The sequence below is a fragment of the Nelusetta ayraudi genome, unplaced genomic scaffold (genome assembly GCF_046127955.1).
Source record: "Nelusetta ayraudi isolate G7.1 ecotype Tasmania unplaced genomic scaffold, CSIRO-AGI_Nayr_v1 ptg000134l, whole genome shotgun sequence".
Taxonomy (NCBI): Eukaryota; Metazoa; Chordata; class Actinopteri; order Tetraodontiformes; family Monacanthidae; genus Nelusetta; species Nelusetta ayraudi.
In genome coordinates, this window is record NW_027466184.1 from 421,125 (window position 1) to 440,360 (window position 19,236).

The 19,236-nt window shown below is 45.4% G+C and overlaps 1 protein-coding gene and 2 long non-coding RNA genes across 3 annotated transcripts; 1 reads left to right on the forward strand and 2 right to left on the reverse strand.

Moving 5' to 3' along the window:
* Nucleotides 1–45: 45 nt before the first annotated feature.
* Nucleotides 46–2,517, reverse strand: LOC142904962 (uncharacterized). Its single transcript, XR_012929480.1, has 4 exons — nucleotides 2,225–2,517; nucleotides 1,343–1,450; nucleotides 631–761; nucleotides 46–346 (listed from the first exon to the last, which is right to left on the reverse strand). It is a non-coding gene; the product is annotated as an uncharacterized LOC142904962 (long non-coding RNA).
* Nucleotides 2,518–5,464: 2,947 nt separating this feature from the next.
* Nucleotides 5,465–7,962, reverse strand: LOC142904961 (uncharacterized). Its single transcript, XR_012929479.1, has 4 exons — nucleotides 7,698–7,962; nucleotides 6,816–6,923; nucleotides 6,104–6,234; nucleotides 5,465–5,819 (listed from the first exon to the last, which is right to left on the reverse strand). It is a non-coding gene; the product is annotated as an uncharacterized LOC142904961 (long non-coding RNA).
* A 5,269-nt stretch (nucleotides 7,963–13,231) lies between these two features.
* On the forward strand, nucleotides 13,232–18,938 carry tmx2b (thioredoxin-related transmembrane protein 2b). The gene is made up of 8 exons (XM_076051389.1): nucleotides 13,232–13,566; nucleotides 14,400–14,460; nucleotides 14,604–14,717; nucleotides 14,814–14,890; nucleotides 15,048–15,154; nucleotides 15,606–15,671; nucleotides 15,765–15,894; nucleotides 18,195–18,938. Exons 1-8 carry the CDS (start codon nucleotides 13,378–13,380, stop codon nucleotides 18,369–18,371), a joined length of 921 nt encoding a protein of 306 aa, XP_075907504.1. The 5' UTR covers nucleotides 13,232–13,377; the 3' UTR covers nucleotides 18,372–18,938.
* The last annotated feature ends 298 nt before the right edge of the window (nucleotides 18,939–19,236 follow it).

Consider the following 19,236-nt stretch of genomic DNA (forward strand, 5'->3'; position numbering starts at 1 on the left):
TTTTTTACCAATTGAAGCTGAACAACTGAATAAATTGCATATATATATATATATATATATATATATATATATATATATATATATATATATATATATATATATATATATATATATACATTTTCTTTCTCTCCTAAAGATAGCGAACTGGTGCTCCTAAAACACTATTAACACGCTTTGCAATGGCGAATTTCAAACGTGGAAAACTCCAACATTAACCCCAACCCTTTGCACATTTTTATTTCATGTTATCAATTTATTTATTTTTTCATCTTCCTTGATCAGAATTTGCCGATGTCAAAGCGGAGTTTCCTCAATGATGTCTGGAACCAGGAGGAGGCGCCATTTCCTGTGAGGTCGAGACAGATTTGATCAGGTTTTTTCTCCTCGCTGCAGTTTTTAGCGACTGAATGTTTGAAGATTAAGATTGATAATGATTGATGAAATACCGCCAGGTTGTATAGATTTTTTACTAATTGATATATTAATTTAGCAAATCTTTCATGTTTCTATGCCGCTCTAAATCTTCTGTGAAAAGTCTAAATGCAAGTGACAACTAGAAGCACAAAAAAATAAAAAATAATTAAATTTAAGAAAGCAGAAGGCAGCAGGGAAGTGAAGAATGACACTCACTGCCGGCCTGTTTTTGAGCCCCAGCCTCTGATTTACGGCTCAGAGTTTTTCCATGACTCTGAGGAGCAGCACAGGACAGCGGGAAGGAAGGTTCTGGTGACAGATCAGAGGTGGGTCCCAGGAGACCAAGCCTGTAGGAAGTGTCAGAGAGGAAGAAATTTTAGTGACACTGCGGTTGCGGCCAAAAAAATTAGAAATCACAGATCAGCTCGCAACATGCGCGGAAGATTTTTCTACGATAGTTTGGTGTGAAAAAAGGAGCGATAGAACACAAAATCTCAACATGTCCAAAAATTGGAAAGAAAAAGAAGCATGTACAAATAGAGTTACTTCTAAACCTTCTAAGCTCAAAAAAGGTCATACTATACGGTTTCTTTTCATTTTTTCGGGTGCCAAAATATTAAAAAAAAATTTACACATGAGCCCCAAATGTATAGGAAGTCACCTGAGGCAAGAATCAAACCTGGTTCAGCCACATGGCAGTAAGTGGTTCAACCCCCTAAGGCAATCCACTCCTCTTGTCAGATGACTGCAGAGGTATAGAAGTACCTGCACCTGTTGATGTAAGGCCTTCCATTTTATTTCAACTGAATATTTGTTCTTTTCTTAGATGTTGGCTGACTGCCCACTGCCCATCATAAGGTGACCACTTTAATATGTAGTCCTTAAAAAGGGTGGCGAATCTGTGTTTCTGTTCCAGACCAATGTTTACCCGTCCTTCTCGAAGTTCAGGCCAATCCCCTTCGACGAAGTTTTCCACTGTGGTCGCGACTTTTGGCTGCCGCGTCTTCTTACACTGGCCACCTGGTGGCGCGGCATCCTGGAAAGACAAAGGACATAGGTCAAAGTTCACTCGGGGTACACAGGCCCCTACCACAACTGTGGCCGGAGGCTCCACTGAACCGACCATAGCGACCAATCAGGTGGCACCAGAGTGTGAGCACACCCGTCACATCGGTATTGCTAAAGAGCCAATCAATCAATCAGTCAATCAATCAATCAATTTTTTTTTTTACTCTTATTGGTAACACAATGACATAAAGTTTTCCCGCCCAAAGCTCAAATCAAACTTTTATTGAGGAATAATTCTAGAAGAGTCCAGACTCAGAGATTCCCTCCAAAAAGAAACAGAAGCTGATCTGGTCTTGTGGCAGTGGAGCCAACCACTTCTGCTCCAGAGGGACTGAATGATAAAGGGGAAGAAAGTCAGTCTACAGAGACTTTTAGTGACAAACAAAATGTTTAGCGTGATTTCCCCCCAGTACCGCCCCCGCCCCCGCCCCCGTAACTTCCCGACACGATTCAGATTTGTCATGTGGCACTTTGCAAAAGATAATTGTCCACCCCTGCTTTACACACACACACACACACACACACACACACACACACACACACAGCAGGATTTAAAATTCCTGGATGAAAACAGTTTTTTTGTTTGTTTTTTTAGATTTTTAAGATAATTTAACTCAAGAATAAAACAATTTGTTTGACCTTCAAATGTCACACTAGAAAATTGATGATATTGTTTGCTTTTTCTTAAACTGATCAATAAATCCCATAAACAAGACAGTTGTCCAAATACCAAACGTCCCACCTGGTGTCTCTGCTGGCTTCTTGTCCAACTGCTGACTCTCCGCCGCTCGTCTTCGTTCTGCAGGAGGAAGTGACATCGGCAACAGTCTTGGCCGAACTGTTGACCTCAACCGACTTCCAATTGGACAGTCGGTGCTGGTGGGAGGAGCCCTACTGGTCACCTGAAGTTTTGCCTGTTCTGTTCAGGAGAGGTTCCAGGACCAGAACCAGAACCCCTAGATCCTGGTTCCAGCTGCCGGAAAACTACCTGGCAACAACCAGAGTGGCGGCCAGACCACTGGTCAGTCTGGCAGCCACTCAAGCAGCCTGAGAAGACGCAAACAAGAAGGAGGAAGCAGCAGAGACACACAGCTTCCTCCTCCTCCTTCTCCTTCTTCCCCTGAATGTTGCTGGTTTGTTGGACAGAAGTTGCACAAAGCAGAAGACAAAGATTCTGAAGTCACGGCACCAAAAGAACTGTTTTGTTTCTTATTGTAAAAACGGGAAAATGGGACGTAACCTATATGGAAGAAAAGTGCTCTTTACAAAATGTTAGTTATAAGACTTCTTTTTTAATTATTACAGATTTCGTTACAGGTAAATGTGTGAAAAGGAACCTCAAACGGAATAATTGAGGTAACGGAAAGAGCCACATTGACTCAGCAACAAACAAAATGCAGAAGGAAAGGGAACCAAATCTGATGCTAACAAGTAAAACCCCACTTCCCCTGCAGGAGAAATCCACCCAATTCAGCTGCTACTGATGTCATGTGATTAGCTGATTGCATACAGCTGAATAAGTGACTGTATGTCTGGACTGATGAATTCCAGGCAGCAGAAACATGGCACGTTGAATTTGTGAGTCTTGGTGGAAACGTTGAGATTCGACGGTGGCTTGAAAGAACTTCCTCACGCTTGAAAGTGTCATGCGAAAGAAACAGACATGTGGTCTCCAAATGTCACAAGTGTTTCATTGATAATCCAAGATTATCAAGGTTTTGCTGATGGTGGCGGTGGGGAGCACCTTCGATGCTTCATTTCTTCCATATTTTCAGGAGCTCCGTCGTCCAAGATCAGCATCCGATGACATCAATGTGTCATCTATGTGCTGGGAGGGGGCGCCACAACCTGTGCAGTCAAGTTGGATCGATCAGGTTTTTTCTCTTCACGCTTCAGCGGCAACCTGTCTGCACTATTTCCTTTTCGTTTTTCACTTTTACTTTGGTTGTTGAATATTAACTATTCATGACTGAAGTATGATTGGCTGCTGTAAACTGGGTGCAAAACACAATTTTTAACTAACTGAATGGGGTTCATTGTGTCTTCATGTTTTTCTTTTATAACAGACACATGGCTAACCACATTAGCCATGTGTATAAAAGAAAAACGCTGGTAATAATATATACTATTTGAAACCGTTCAATAAAATGCTTTCCATCCGTCCATCTTCTGTACCCGCTTCCTCCTACACCCAGGGTTGTGAGGGTCTGCTGGAGCCTCTCCCAGCTGTCATGGGTCAAAGGCAGGGTGACACCCAGGACAAGTCGCTTAGCTTATCACGGAGCCACGTAGACAGACAAAGACAAACAACATTTCACACACATACATACCGACAGAAAAATTAGAGTTCCCAATTCACCCATTGAATTGATGAGCTCCAGGAGGCTATAATCTTCTGCTGGCCAATAATAGTTGACTACTTTGATGTTGTAGATCCCATTGTAAGCATCTCTCAGTAGTCTGCAGAGAGAACGAGACAGGTTCACTGACAGCAGGAGATAGGGGGAAAGTTTAGCGACAGTTCAGTTGCAAGGAGGAAAGTTCACCTGGATCTGTTCTTGAAGTTCATTCCGGGAGCCATAGAATGGGCTGTGGTTTTGAATGAACTTAGAGTATCATTTCTTGTTCAAGCAGACACAGAGAAATGCCTGTGAAACACGTATTCTAGCTCAGTTGTACTTGCATTGTTTTTTAAGCAGTTAAACTGAGTCACAAACTCTGCAAAGAGACAAGCAACAGTAGCAACAAGGTCAAAGTTCATGCAGGATTGAGTCGACATCACAGAAATCTGGACATAAACATCCACTTCTTACACTCATCTACAGATCATTTCCATTTCATTCCAAACACTCGACCTTAGACAATGAGATCAGCAACAACCTTCCCAGCTGTTGGCTGCACCCAGACCGAATCACAGACACCGACACCGACTCCTGGGCTGTGCTTGGTCAAAAGCCCCCTGACACACAAACAGAGGAACTGCTCAACCTTCGACCCCAGGAAAAACGATCATCTTGAAAATAAACATAAACATGTTTTTGCTACAACAATGTCTTGTAAAAATTGGCTGTTGTTTTTTCCAGGAAACTGAGCTGATTCATTAAAAGGGCTAAATAAAAGCAAAGCCAACTGTTGGACCGTCCCTGAACTGGCACCACAACCAGAACCACATCCAGAATCTGTGGCACTGGAGTGCAGCTGGTGGAAGGAACTATTGCAGATTCCTGGAAGCACCTCTGCTGGTCCCGGTGACAGCAGGCAGCATGGAAGAAATACATCAGTTACTTTCACTTTGTCCCCATTGAAAACAAGGGAAGCAGCAGAAACTGAACCAGTGGGTTTCATTATTTATTTATTTTCTAGTGATTATTTTCATGACAGATTCCATAGAGTAGCTGCTGATTTATGGGTGAAATGTGTGAAGCAAATCCAGCAAGGTAAGATTTTGAGGTAACAGAAAGTATCAGAGACACAATGATCCAGCGCATACAATGTAAAAGGGACAAAAACCAAATCTGTTCCAAAATCAAGACGGACTTCTTCTCATTCAAACACAGAACCAGGGATTTTTCACGGATTTATGGACATCCTGATGCTTAGCAGTGTCTTGCATGACAATGGAAAAAAATGAGGCATAAAAAAATATGAAGTGTCTTGCATGACAATGGAATAAAATGAGGCATAAAAAAATATGAAACGGCAGTACATATCTATTATTTTTTTTAGACGAGATTTCATTGAAAAATTGGGCTGATGGTGGCGGTAGTGAGCTCCTTCATCAAGGCACCATCAGTCTCTTGATTGTGTCAAGGTGGGATTTTTCACAGCTACAACTTTTTCCTGACGAGGGCGCCGTAACCTGAGGGGTCAAGTGAGATTTGATCAGGGTTTTTCTCTTCACACTGCAACGAACAACCTGTTCACACTATTTGCTCTGTTTATCACTTTTACTTTATGTGGCAAGGTGCAGAGGGCCCGGGCGGGCTTCGAACCCCAGACTCCCGGGTAATAGCCATGCGCGCTTAACCATTCGGCCAAAGGGATATCCCTTTGGTCAAGTAGCCAGGGCGCATGATCAATTGGAGGCATAGTGACAGGACCGCCACTGTCACATTTAGTCACTGACTATTAATCATCTATGACTAAAGCATGATTGGCTGCTGTTTCAAAAAGATAATCGAATAAGACTAAGGACTCATTAAATCAAAATGTTGCACATGTTTAATCTGATCTTGTGCATCAATTTATTTATTTTTTCATCTTCCTTGATCAGAATTTGCCGATGTCAAAGCGGAGTTTCCTCAATGATGTCTGGAACCAGGAGGAGGCGCCATTTCCTGTGAGGTCGAGACAGATTTGATCAGGTTTTTTCTCCTCGCTGCAGTTTTTAGCGACTGAATGTTTGAAGATTAAGATTGATAATGATTGATGAAATACCGCCAGGTTGTATAGATTTTTTACTAATTGATATATTAATTTAGCAAATCTTTCATGTTTCTATGCCGCTCTAAATCTTCTGTGAAAAGTCTAAATGCAAGTGACAACTAGAAGCACAAAAAAATAAAAAATAATTAAATTTAAGAAAGCAGAAGGCAGCAGGGAAGTGAAGAATGACACTCACTGCCGGCCTGTTTTTGAGCCCCAGCCTCTGATTTACGGCTCAGAGTTTTTCCATGACTCTGAGGAGCAGCACAGGACAGCGGGAAGGAAGGTTCTGGTGACAGATCAGAGGCGGGTCCCAGGAGACCAAGCCTGTAGGAAGTGTCAGAGAGGAAGAAATTTTAGTGACACTGCGGTTGCGGCCAAAAAAATTAGAAATCACAGATCAGCTCGCAACATGCGCGGAAGATTTTTCTACGATAGTTTGGTGTGAAAAAAGGAGCGATAGAACACAAAATCTCAACATGTCCAAAAATTGGAAAGAAAAAGAAGCATGTACAAATAGAGTTACTTCTAAACCTTCTAAGCTCAAAAAAGGTCATACTATACGGTTTCTTTTCATTTTTTCGGGTGCCAAAATATTAAAAAAAAATTTACACATGAGCCCCAAATGTATAGGAAGTCACCTGAGGCAAGAATCAAACCTGGTTCAGCCACATGGCAGTAAGTGGTTCAACCCCCTAAGGCAATCCACTCCTCTTGTCAGATGACTGCAGAGGTATAGAAGTACCTGCACCTGTTGATGTAAGGCCTTCCATTTTATTTCAACTGAATATTTGTTCTTTTCTTAGATGTTGGCTGACTGCCCACTGCCCATCATAAGGTGACCACTTTAATATGTAGTCCTTAAAAAGGGTGGCGAATCTGTGTTTCTGTTCCAGACCAATGTTTACCCGTCCTTCTCGAAGTTCAGGCCAATCCCCTTCGACGAAGTTTTCCACTGTGGTCGCGACTTTTGGCTGCCGCGTCTTCTTACACTGGCCACCTGGTGGCGCGGCATCCTGGAAAGACAAAGGACATAGGTCAAAGTTCACTCGGGGTACACAGGCCCCTACCACAACTGTGGCCGGAGGCTCCACTGAACCGACCATAGCGACCAATCAGGTGGCACCAGAGTGTGAGCACACCCGTCACATCGGTATTGCTAAAGAGCCAATCAATCAATCAGTCAATCAATCAATCAATTTTTTTTTTTACTCTTATTGGTAACACAATGACATAAAGTTTTCCCGCCCAAAGCTCAAATCAAACTTTTATTGAGGAATAATTCTAGAAGAGTCCAGACTCAGAGATTCCCTCCAAAAAGAAACAGAAGCTGATCTGGTCTTGTGGCAGTGGAGCCAACCACTTCTGCTCCAGAGGGACTGAATGATAAAGGGGAAGAAAGTCAGTCTACAGAGACTTTTAGTGACAAACAAAATGTTTAGCGTGATTTCCCCCCAGTACCGCCCCCGCCCCCGCCCCCGTAACTTCCCGACACGATTCAGATTTGTCATGTGGCACTTTGCAAAAGATAATTGTCCACCCCTGCTTTACACACACACACACACACACACACACACACACACACACACACAGCAGGATTTAAAATTCCTGGATGAAAACAGTTTTTTTGTTTGTTTTTTTAGATTTTTAAGATAATTTAACTCAAGAATAAAACAATTTGTTTGACCTTCAAATGTCACACTAGAAAATTGATGATATTGTTTGCTTTTTCTTAAACTGATCAATAAATCCCATAAACAAGACAGTTGTCCAAATACCAAACGTCCCACCTGGTGTCTCTGCTGGCTTCTTGTCCAACTGCTGACTCTCCGCTGCTCGTCTTCGTTCTGCAGGAGGAAGTGACATCGGCAACAGTCTTGGCCGAACTGTTGACCTCAACCGACTTCCAATTGGACAGTCGGTGCTGGTGGGAGGAGCCCTACTGGTCACCTGAAGTTTTGCCTGTTCTGTTCAGGAGAGGTTCCAGGACCAGAACCAGAACCCCTAGATCCTGGTTCCAGCTGCCGGAAAACTACCTGGCAACAACCAGAGTGGCGGCCAGACCACTGGTCAGTCTGGCAGCCACTCAAGCAGCCTGAGAAGACGCAAACAAGAAGGAGGAAGCAGCAGAGACACACAGCTTCCTCCTCCTCCTTCTCCTTCTTCCCCTGAATGTTGCTGGTTTGTTGGACAGAAGTTGCACAAAGCAGAAGACAAAGATTCTGAAGTCACGGCACCAAAAGAACTGTTTTGTTTCTTATTGTAAAAACGGGAAAATGGGACGTAACCTATATGGAAGAAAAGTGCTCTTTACAAAATGTTAGTTATAAGACTTCTTTTTTAATTATTACAGATTTCGTTACAGGTAAATGTGTGAAAAGGAACCTCAAACGGAATAATTGAGGTAACGGAAAGAGCCACATTGACTCAGCAACAAACAAAATGCAGAAGGAAAGGGAACCAAATCTGATGCTAACAAGTAAAACCCCACTTCCCCTGCAGGAGAAATCCACCCAATTCAGCTGCTACTGATGTCATGTGATTAGCTGATTGCATACAGCTGAATAAGTGACTGTATGTCTGGACTGATGAATTCCAGGCAGCAGAAACATGGCACGTTGAATTTGTGAGTCTTGGTGGAAACGTTGAGATTCGACGGTGGCTTGAAAGAACTTCCTCACGCTTGAAAGTGTCATGCGAAAGAAACAGACATGTGGTCTCCAAATGTCACAAGTGTTTCATTGATAATCCAAGATTATCAAGGTTTTGCTGATGGTGGCGGTGGGGAGCACCTTCGATGCTTCATTTCTTCCATATTTTCAGGAGCTCCGTCGTCCAAGATCAGCATCCGATGACATCAATGTGTCATCTATGTGCTGGGAGGGGGCGCCACAACCTGTGCAGTCAAGTTGGATCGATCAGGTTTTTTCTCTTCACGCTTCAGCGGCAACCTGTCTGCACTATTTCCTTTTCGTTTTTCACTTTTACTTTGGTTGTTGAATATTAACTATTCATGACTGAAGTATGATTGGCTGCTGTAAACTGGGTGCAAAACACAATTTTTAACTAACTGAATGGGGTTCATTGTGTCTTCATGTTTTTCTTTTATAACAGACACATGGCTAACCACATTAGCCATGTGTATAAAAGAAAAACGCTGGTAATAATATATACTATTTGAAACCGTTCAATAAAATGCTTTCCATCCGTCCATCTTCTGTACCCGCTTCCTCCTACACCCAGGGTTGTGAGGGTCTGCTGGAGCCTCTCCCAGCTGTCATGGGTCAAAGGCAGGGTGACACCCAGGACAAGTCGCTTAGCTTATCACGGAGCCACGTAGACAGACAAAGACAAACAACATTTCACACACATACATACCGACAGAAAAATTAGAGTTCCCAATTCACCCATTGAATTGATGAGCTCCAGGAGGCTATAATCTTCTGCTGGCCAATAATAGTTGACTACTTTGATGTTGTAGATCCCATTGTAAGCATCTCTCAGTAGTCTGCAGAGAGAACGAGACAGGTTCACTGACAGCAGGAGATAGGGGGAAAGTTTAGCGACAGTTCAGTTGCAAGGAGGAAAGTTCACCTGGATCTGTTCTTGAAGTTCATTCCGGGAGCCATAGAATGGGCTGTGGTTTTGAATGAACTTAGAGTATCATTTCTTGTTCAAGCAGACACAGAGAAATGCCTGTGAAACACGTATTCTAGCTCAGTTGTACTTGCATTGTTTTTTAAGCAGTTAAACTGAGTCACAAACTCTGCAAAGAGACAAGCAACAGTAGCAACAAGGTCAAAGTTCATGCAGGATTGAGTCGACATCACAGAAATCTGGACATAAACATCCACTTCTTACACTCATCTACAGATCATTTCCATTTCATTCCAAACACTCGACCTTAGACAATGAGATCAGCAACAACCTTCCCAGCTGTTGGCTGCACCCAGACCGAATCACAGACACCGACACCGACTCCTGGGCTGTGCTTGGTCAAAAGCCCCCTGACACACAAACAGAGGAACTGCTCAACCTTCGACCCCAGGAAAAACGATCATCTTGAAAATAAACATAAACATGTTTTTGCTACAACAATGTCTTGTAAAAATTGGCTGTTGTTTTTTCCAGGAAACTGAGCTGATTCATTAAAAGGGCTAAATAAAAGCAAAGCCAACTGTTGGACCGTCCCTGAACTGGCACCACAACCAGAACCACATCCAGAATCTGTGGCACTGGAGTGCAGCTGGTGGAAGGAACTATTGCAGATTCCTGGAAGCACCTCTGCTGGTCCCGGTGACAGCAGGCAGCATGGAAGAAATACATCAGTTACTTTCACTTTGTCCCCATTGAAAACAAGGGAAGCAGCAGAAACTGAACCAGTGGGTTTCATTATTTATTTATTTTCTAGTGATTATTTTCATGACAGATTCCATAGAGTAGCTGCTGATTTATGGGTGAAATGTGTGAAGCAAATCCTGCAAGGTAAGATTTTGAGGTAACAGAAAGTATCAGAGACACAATGATCCAGCGCATACAATGTAAAAGGGACAAAAACCAAATCTGTTCCAAAATCAAGACGGACTTCTTCTCATTCAAACACAGAACCAGGGATTTTTCACGGATTTATGGACATCCTGATGCTTAGCAGTGTCTTGCATGACAATGGAAAAAAATGAGGCATAAAAAAATATGAAGTGTCTTGCATGACAATGGAATAAAATGAGGCATAAAAAAATATGAAACGGCAGTACATATCTATTATTTTTTTTAGACGAGATTTCATTGAAAAATTGGGCTGATGGTGGCGGTAGTGAGCTCCTTCATCAAGGCACCATCAGTCTCTTGATTGTGTCAAGGTGGGATTTTTCACAGCTAGAACTTTTTCCTGACGAGGGCGCCGTAACCTGAGGGGTCAAGTGAGATTTGATCAGGGTTTTTCTCTTCACACTGCAACGAACAACCTGTTCACACTATTTGCTCTGTTTATCACTTTTACTTTATGTGGCAAGGTGCAGAGGGCCCGGGCGGGCTTCGAACCCCAGACTCCCGGGTAATAGCCATGCGCGCTTAACCATTCGGCCAAAGGGATATCCCTTTGGCCAAGTAACCAGGGCGCATGATCAATTGGAGGCATAGTGACAGGACCGCCACTGTCACATTTAGTCACTGACTATTAATCATCTATGACTAAAGCATGATTGGCTGCTGTTTCAAAAAGATAATCGAATAAGACTAAGGACTCATTAAATCAAAATGTTGCACATGTTTAATCTGATCTTGTGCATCTGTGCACAGGTTAGTTGGGGGGGGGGAGGTGACTTTCAGATTGCAGTGGTTGTTTTTCATGTCAAACGTTATGACTCTAGACTGCAACTTTTTGCTTTTGTACAACTTCTCCCTTCTTTCCATGTCTGTACAAAAACCTTTTTACAGTGGGTTAAGTCTTCAGTCCTTCACGTAATATCGGTCAAATCCATAAAGTTGCATGCCATAAAAGAGGAATGACATTTTGTGTTTTCATTGCTACGAATCATAAAAGAGAATCAATAACATCTCGTGGTCAAAGTCCTTCCTGCCTCGGTTACCTTTCATCTCCTGCCCCGGTTTCTCAGCCACATTCAGAGCTTTGAATTGTGGGCCAGGGGTAGGAGCCCATGGGATCCGAATTTCTATGGGCTGATCAGAGGTGGATCCTTCGGTGTAGTAGATCCCATTAGAGGAGCTGTTTGGACTGCACCCACAGAAAGAGAGAGGGGGGTGGGGGGGTGGAAGGAGGGAGTGCTTCACTGACTGCAGCAGACCAGGTCGAGGGCAGCAACAGTGTGGTTGCAGAGAGGGAGGATCACCTGTTGTTCTTGAATTCCGTGGCGGAATCCATTGATGAGCCTCTCCACGCTAGTGGTGTCTGTGGACCCTCAGGAGGTTCTCTGGTACCAGCTATTGTGTGACGCCGCCTCTCCATCCTAAACAGAGACAACCAGGTACACACACACACACACACACACACCCACGGTGGAAAACCGACCAGCAAAGTGTGCATAGACCCATCACATCAACAAACCTTACTAAGTAAAATGATAGAGGTACACACACACTCACACTCACACTCACACACACACGCACGCACGCACACAGAATCAACTCACCATGGATCCATGTTGGCCATCCAGCTTCCAAAACAATTGACTACAGTGACAGCAACAGCCTTCCTCAACAGTCGGCTGCACCCAGATTAAACAACACGGACCTCTGATAAAATAATCAGGTCGAGGGGGCGGCTCGTTGCTGGCTGCAGCCTTCCAATTGGTTGAACCTTCTACTGTGTCAAAAAAAAAAACCTCCCAGTCTCTAGCCCCGCCCTCTGGTGGACAGACAGAGGAGCCACTCCACCTTCAACCCAGGAAACACGATCAGCTTGAGAATCTTTAACATTAAGAAGTTTTCTTTTATGATTCCCAACTCCAAAAACACAGATGCACAAATTTCACTACAATGATGTGTCATAAAAATAGTCAATTGTTTCCCCCTCCCTCCAGAATTCATTAAAAGCCTGATTGAAAGCAAAATAAACCACAGACACTCAGAACCACTGCCACAACAGGATATGTGTGTTACCGGGATCCAGCCGGTGGGAAACTAATGCAGATGAGGCACTAGAAGCGCCTAGAAGAGATGGATCATTGACTTTGACTTTTGTCGTCTTTGAAAACAATGGAAACGGCGGAGAGACAGGAGTGACTGAGCGGTGAGAAACTCAATGGGTTTCCAGGCAGGTAAAACATGTTAACTGCGTGTGTGTATAAAGATGAGCAATGAATGGACCGTGGGTGCAGCGTGTGCGCCGCACATGAGTTGATAAAAAATAAAGAAATTTGACAGCCTTTTCAATCAACCTCCTCATGTAAATCCAGCTGACAAATGAACCAACCGCCGGGGGTTTCCGGCCGCTCTCCTCCACAGGGACCAATCAGCGCTTGTCGTCCTCACTGTCCTCCGGCCGCCCCTTTAAATCGCGACTCCATCAATGTTGCCCCACTGCAAACCGCAGGAGTTCGCCAAGCACCCAGTGCTTAGACATTTTCACACCGGAAATAGAATCTTACACAGCACATCCAAAGCAGGCACGCGCTGAAATTGACCCCAGATAAATGCCAATATTTCTGAAAAACAAATCACAGACATACAAAGATACCTTTTGAAATCTTTAATCTTGATGAAAGAGCCCTAACACGCGTTTAAATTCAGAAAAAAACGATGGTCGTGCTTTTATTTTATACGTCCAGACAGGAAATTGTGTCCCTTGCGTCCATAGCGACGACCAACAAGCTCCAGTCGGTCCCGGAGTGAAGCAGCTAACGGCTCCATCACTGCTCCGCCTCGAACACTTGGGGCTGGTTTTATGCCATATCTGCAGTCGCGGCTCAGCTGAAAATAACAAAGTAAAATAGTAATAATAATAAACCAACCATGGCCCTACTGACGCCTTTATTCGCCTTCCTCTACCACCTGCCGCAGGTGTACAAATGGCTACTTAAGCCTTACTACGTCGCCTCGCTCTTCATGTCCATCGCCTTCCTGGCCGTCCGCAAGACGCCCGGCATCTGCGACCATCTATCCACACAGCGAGAGGACGGGAACTCCTGCGACTTCGACTGGGTCTGTGGGCATTATCATCAACAACAACTACAGCTACTCAACAACTGTCAGCTAGCACCGGCTAAAACTGCGGCGTCGGCTAGCGCGATGACTGGCCGGTTAACGGCTTGTGCAGCTGGTGGTGCTGCTAGCTAGCTAGAGAGCTGTTGCGGTCGACCATACTGCGGTCATCGAAAACGAAATGCATCATTTTCACCCCTAGGTCGAGCTGGTCGAGCCTGTAAACGCCTCGAATGAATTACGATGGTTAAATTAAGCGGGTATTTTTTTTTTTTTTTTTTTTTTTATTGTGTTCGGCCAAGAAGATGCCAAAAATAATCGTACAGAAAAGCGTATAACGGTACGTTTAGGACCCTGCTCTTCTTTACCCGTAACTACTTGCGAAGTACGGTCCAAATAGACGTAATTTCAGACAATTAAGACTTTATTTTCGACATATACTTTCCAAGTTATTCTATAAATAATACAATTTGCTTTTATTGCATACGGCTCATTCATTCTGAAGAAACTCAATACATTTTAACACCAAAATAATATAATATAAAATAAACTGTATGTCGAGTAAGCTAGGAAGCTAATTGGTAGTCACCTTTAAAAAAATCAAAAAAAAAAATCAAATGAAGTATGTAACGTAATTACACGTAATTCTGGAGAACTGTCAATATGTATCTATCGAAGTAAATAAATTACTATACCCCTGATGGATATTCTTTCGTCCGGGAGGCGGCGCTGCTGCGCTCTTGACCCTAAAGTCACTGCAGTGTAGAGGAAAACTTCTATTCTAGAATGTCGTCGTACCTGGATGAACAACGGTGTCGATTGTGTGTCCACAGAGGGAGGTGGAGATCCTCATGTTCCTCAGTGCCATCGTCATGATGAAGAACCGACGAGCCAGTGAGTCGCAGTTCACCCATAAGAACCTGGTTTTAAAAATGAATTTAAAAAAAAGTTGAAGTGATGCATTTAACTCTTAAATTGCGTCTGAATTCCCCCCCCCCCCCCTCTCTCTCCCTCCTTCTCTGTGTTTGTCTCTGCAGTCACTGTGGAGCAACACGTGGGGAACATCATCCTGTTCAGCAAGGTGGCCAACGTCATCCTGTTCTTCAGACTGGACATCCGGATGGGACTGCTTTACCTGACGCTCTGCATTGGTCAGAACACACACACACACACACACACACACACACGCTGATCCGGGCCTAGACCCTGGTTCCTGATGTTCTCCTGCTTCGTCTGTCTTCCTCCAGTGTTCCTGATGACCTGTAAGCCTCCGATGTACATGGGACCCGAGTACATCAAGTACTTCAGCGACAAAACCATAGACGTGAGTGAGCTCGCCTACAGCCGTGTGTGTGTGTGTGTGTGTGTGTGTGTGTGTGTGTGTGTGTGTGTGTGTGTGTGTGTGTGTGTGTGTGTGTGTGTGTGTGAGTGCGTGTCGCCTCCGCAGGTCCTCAGCCGTTGCTGTGTGTTTGTGTCTCCAGGATGAGTTGGAGCGGGACGGCCGCGTCACCTGGATCGTTGAGTTCTTCGCCAACTGGTCTCCAGAGTGTCAGTCCTTTGCCTCCGTCTACGCCGACCTCTCGCTGAAGTAAGACTCACCCCCCTCATTCCCCCACCCAGTGCGATACCTGCGGTGTAGCACAGGGGTGGGCAAACTTTTTGACCCGCGGGCCACAGTTGATTCTAAAATTTGAACGGATGGAGCAGATGGATGGAGTGTTTTGGTGGCCCACCTCTTTGGTGAAAAATATATATCATGGGATATGTAGAAAACATGTGATTTAATGTCACAACAGAATATGTGTCTTTGAAGCCTCACGGTATTTAGCTCTATCTTGAAATGACTCCTAAAACACTGAAGAAAATGGATGAAATACAGCTACTTTTTATTTACTAACTATTAATATAATTTCCTCAAGTTTGGCGGACCGGAATAAGAAGCTCAACAGGTCGCACATGGCCCCCGGGCCGTAGTTTGTCCATGCCTGGTATAGCGCTCTCAGCAATGCCTCCCAACTGAGCACCTCTCTGTGTTGCAGGTACAACTGCGCCGGCCTCAAGTTTGGCAAAGTGGACATCGGCCGCTACGGGGAGGTCTCCAAGAAGTGAGAGCCGGAGCTCCTCCTCCGTCCTGCGACCGTTGCCAACGTCGGCTTTTTCCGGTGGAAAGATGCTAAAGTGTTTTGTGTCCCTCGCAGGTACAAGGTGTCGGCGTCGCCGCTGTCCAAGCAGATGCCGTCCCTGGTCTTGTTCCAGGGAGGGAAGGAGGTGATGCGGCGCCCCCAGGTGGACAAGAAGGGCCGAGCCGTGTCCTGGACCTTCACGGAGGTCAGACCTGGGACTCTTTCAGGATGTGTCGTTGATTAGCGACTTCAAAGGTCCAGCATGTGCAGATTTTGAGATTTTGAGGAAGAAACGGCGACATCAAGTGGTTGCGTTGTAGATTGCGGCGCTCAACCTGTCACCCTCCCACCTTCCGGAGCTTGTCAGTGAACTTGTTGACTTGCTTAAGGTAGTCCGTCGTGATCGACGAGGACTTCTGCTGCTTTTTGTGGGTGCTTTGATGACTATATAGTCCAGTAACAAGAATAAATCTGACCCAGTGGCACACGGGCAGTCTTGGCCAATGATTGTGCACTTCTTCAGGGTGGCTTTCAGGCGCTCCTTGAGCTTCTTCCTCTGCCTGGTCTCTAGGTGGTCTCTAGGTGCTCTCTAGGTGCCCTCGAGGTGCTCTCTTGGTGGTCTCTAGGTGCTCTCTAGGTGCTCTCTAGGTGCTCTCTTGGTGGTCTCTAGGTGCTCTCTAGGTGCTCTCTAGGTGCTCTCGAGGTGCTCTCGAGGTGCTCTCTAGGTGCTCTCGAGGTGCTCTCTTGGTGGTCTCTAGGCGCTCTCTAGGTGCTCTCGAGGTGCTCTCTAGGTGCTCTCTAGGTGCTCTCTTGGTGGTCTCTAGGTGCTCTCTAGGTGCTCTCGAGGTGCTCTCGAGGTGCTCTCTAGGTGCTCTCTAGGTGCTCTCTTGGTGGTCTCTAGGTGCTCTCTAGGTGCTCTCTTGGTGGTCTCTAGGTGCTCTCTAGGTGCTCTCGAGGTGCTCTCGAGGTGCTCTCTAGGTGCTCTCTAGGTGGTCTCTAGGTGGTCTCTAGGTGCTCTCGAGGTGCTCTCGAGGTGCTCTCTTGGTGGTCTCTAGGTGCTCTCTAGGTGCTCTCTAGGTGCTCTCGAGGTGCTCTCTAGGTGCTCTCTAGGTGCCCTCGAGGTGCTCTCTTGGTGGTCTCTAGGTGCTCTCTAGGTGCTCTCTAGGTGCTCTCGAGGTGCTCTCTAGGTGCTCTCGAGGTGCTCTCTAGGTGGTCTCTAGGTGCTCTCTAGGTGCTCTCTAGGTGCTCTCTAGGTGCTCTCGAGGTGCTCTCTAGGTGCTCTCTAGGTGCTCTCGAGGTGCTCTCGAGGTGCTCTCGAGGTGCTCTCGAGGCTGCTGCATCCGGCTCTCAGGATGACAGAGTGCCGCACGCAGTCTCGCCAAGTTACTTTGAGGATGCATTGAAGGCATTAGACGTGGAATGCCTCAAGCGTCTTCAGATGGAGGGCATAAGTGGTCCATGTCTCACAGCCATAGAGAAGGGTGGAAAAAGGCATATTGGCCTGTGCACTGCAGTTTTTGTGTGTAGAAGGAGGCCATTGCCTGAATACCCTTTTTCTTAGCCGGCCGAAGGAGGCTGAGGCTTCATCATATGTTGTATGTCTTTATCAATGCAGCAGCCTTCTGATAGGATGCTTCTGGAGGTGTAACGGTATGAAAGTTTCACATCACGGTTATTGTCACCAAAATTATCACGATGATCATTATTATCACGGCATTGTTGAAATGTGCTCAAAATGCTTAAAAGAAGAAAAAAAAAAGTACTCATGCGCACACTGAAAACATTTAAGCAAGTTTTATTTTGAAAACACAAATAAAAGAAGAAGCAATTCCTCCAGGTCGGCAATAAATAAGTAGCAGCGACCGCACCGGGGCACAAGATGCTGTTTTGCTGCTAAATGAGACCTGCAGACGCGACCTGCTAATTGCACCAATAATATGTTGTAATTTTACAGGTGTAACGTTAGGTAATATGTAAAAAAAAACATACGTTTTTACTTTATTGACAAGCAGTTCCCCCTCAGCGTCCTCGTAATAGCCAAAATACGCCCAGACTTCGGACTTTGCCTTTTTTGACGGTGAAAAAAACTTTGAAACCTCTCCACCTTCTTCTTCTTCTTCTTCGTTGGTTTATTCGAGGACGCCAGCGTTCACCCTAATTATGAAACTTGCTGTCAGGCAGCTGGATTGACCACACCAGGCTTCCTTAGAAATATGGCGCTAAGATGGCAAGATGGCAGCTAACTGGGACCAAGACCTTTGGCTTCATGTATTTTCTCATATATATATATAAATAAGATGCATTTATGGGCAGAACATTAAGCTTTTATCAATTTAAAAAAAAAGATAAATCAGGCCAAATATTACACACTGGACCTTTAAAGTCATTACGTCATTCTGCGGAAGAAGACCGTATTTTCACTGGTGTGTGTGTGTGTGCGTGCGTGCGTGCGTGCGTGCGTGCGTGCGTGCGTGCGTGCGTGCGTGTTCTGCCTCTCGCCACCAGGAGAACATCATCCGGGAGTTCAACCTGAACGAGCTCTACCAGAAGTCCAAGAAGCTCACCAAGACCAAAGGAGACAACAAGCTGGGCCTGTCCCAGTTCCCCCCGGTGCCCGAGGAGGAGGAGCCCGAGCAGGTGGGAGGAGAGGGGGAGGAGCCAGAATCCAAGAAGGACAAATAAGAGATGTTTGGGGACCCCCGCCGTGGTTGGAGCTGGATGCTCCTCCGCCTCCCTCCCTCCTTCCCTCCCCCCGACGCTGACCTCCTGACCTGCTGCTGGAAGACGTCACAGTCGCCCCCCTCTTCCCCCCCACACCATGCTAGCGCCCAGTTTTAGTCTTCGTTCTGTTGTTGTGGTGCGGATGTTGCTTCGGTCTCGAAACATCATCCACTGAACAGTTGTTTTTTTTTAAGGTGGGTGGGGGTCTCTGGGGTCCGAGTTGGATTACTAACGAGCAGCGAATGTAGATTTCTAAACACGGCAAGTGGCCTCGTCCTGTATATCGGTGTGAACTAAATAAGATAGAAACTGTGAATTAATCTGCTGTGACGAGCAGGAAGCAGCCTGGGAGCGCTCCTTTTTCTCCACCTGTGCATGAGGCGGGCCGGGCGGGCGGAGCCTCAACTCCTGTTGCCAGTCGCTGAACAAGTGTTCCTCCTCCCTGCTGGTTTTCTCTTCCCCGCCACTTTCAGTGTTACGCTGGATTCTGTTACCTGTCCATGAATGTCATGAATGGCGTTGCTCACCGGTGGGGAAGGAGGAGGAGGGGGGCGGGGGGAGAGGGTCAAGCTGTGGCAGCCATCTTTGTTTGGGTCAGTCTTTTTTTACCCTCCACCCGCTTGAATGCTGTTGTCCTCCAGCGCCACCATCAGGTCAAACCATCTTCCCGTCAGCTTCCGCCTGAAAACAGACGCACTCTGCGAACAAATGTCTGCTTCCCGTTTTACCTCTTCATCCTCTTACTGTCCGGCACTGTGTTGTTGTTGTTTTTCTCCCTCTTTTTTCTATATTTAACATTCCTAATTTTATTATATTTCCTTTTTCA

Bases quoted from the DNA above. Each gene is read 5' to 3' on its own strand.
- tmx2b (XM_076051389.1), top strand. From the start codon at position 13,378: ATGGCCCTACTGACGCCTTTATTCGCCTTCCTCTACCACCTGCCGCAG. The intron at 14,461-14,603 runs GTGAGTCGCAGT...TTGTCTCTGCAG, and splicing joins GATGAAGAACCGACGAGCCA to TCACTGTGGAGCAACACGTG. The intron at 14,891-15,047 runs GTGAGTGAGCTC...TTGTGTCTCCAG, and splicing joins TCAGCGACAAAACCATAGAC to GATGAGTTGGAGCGGGACGG.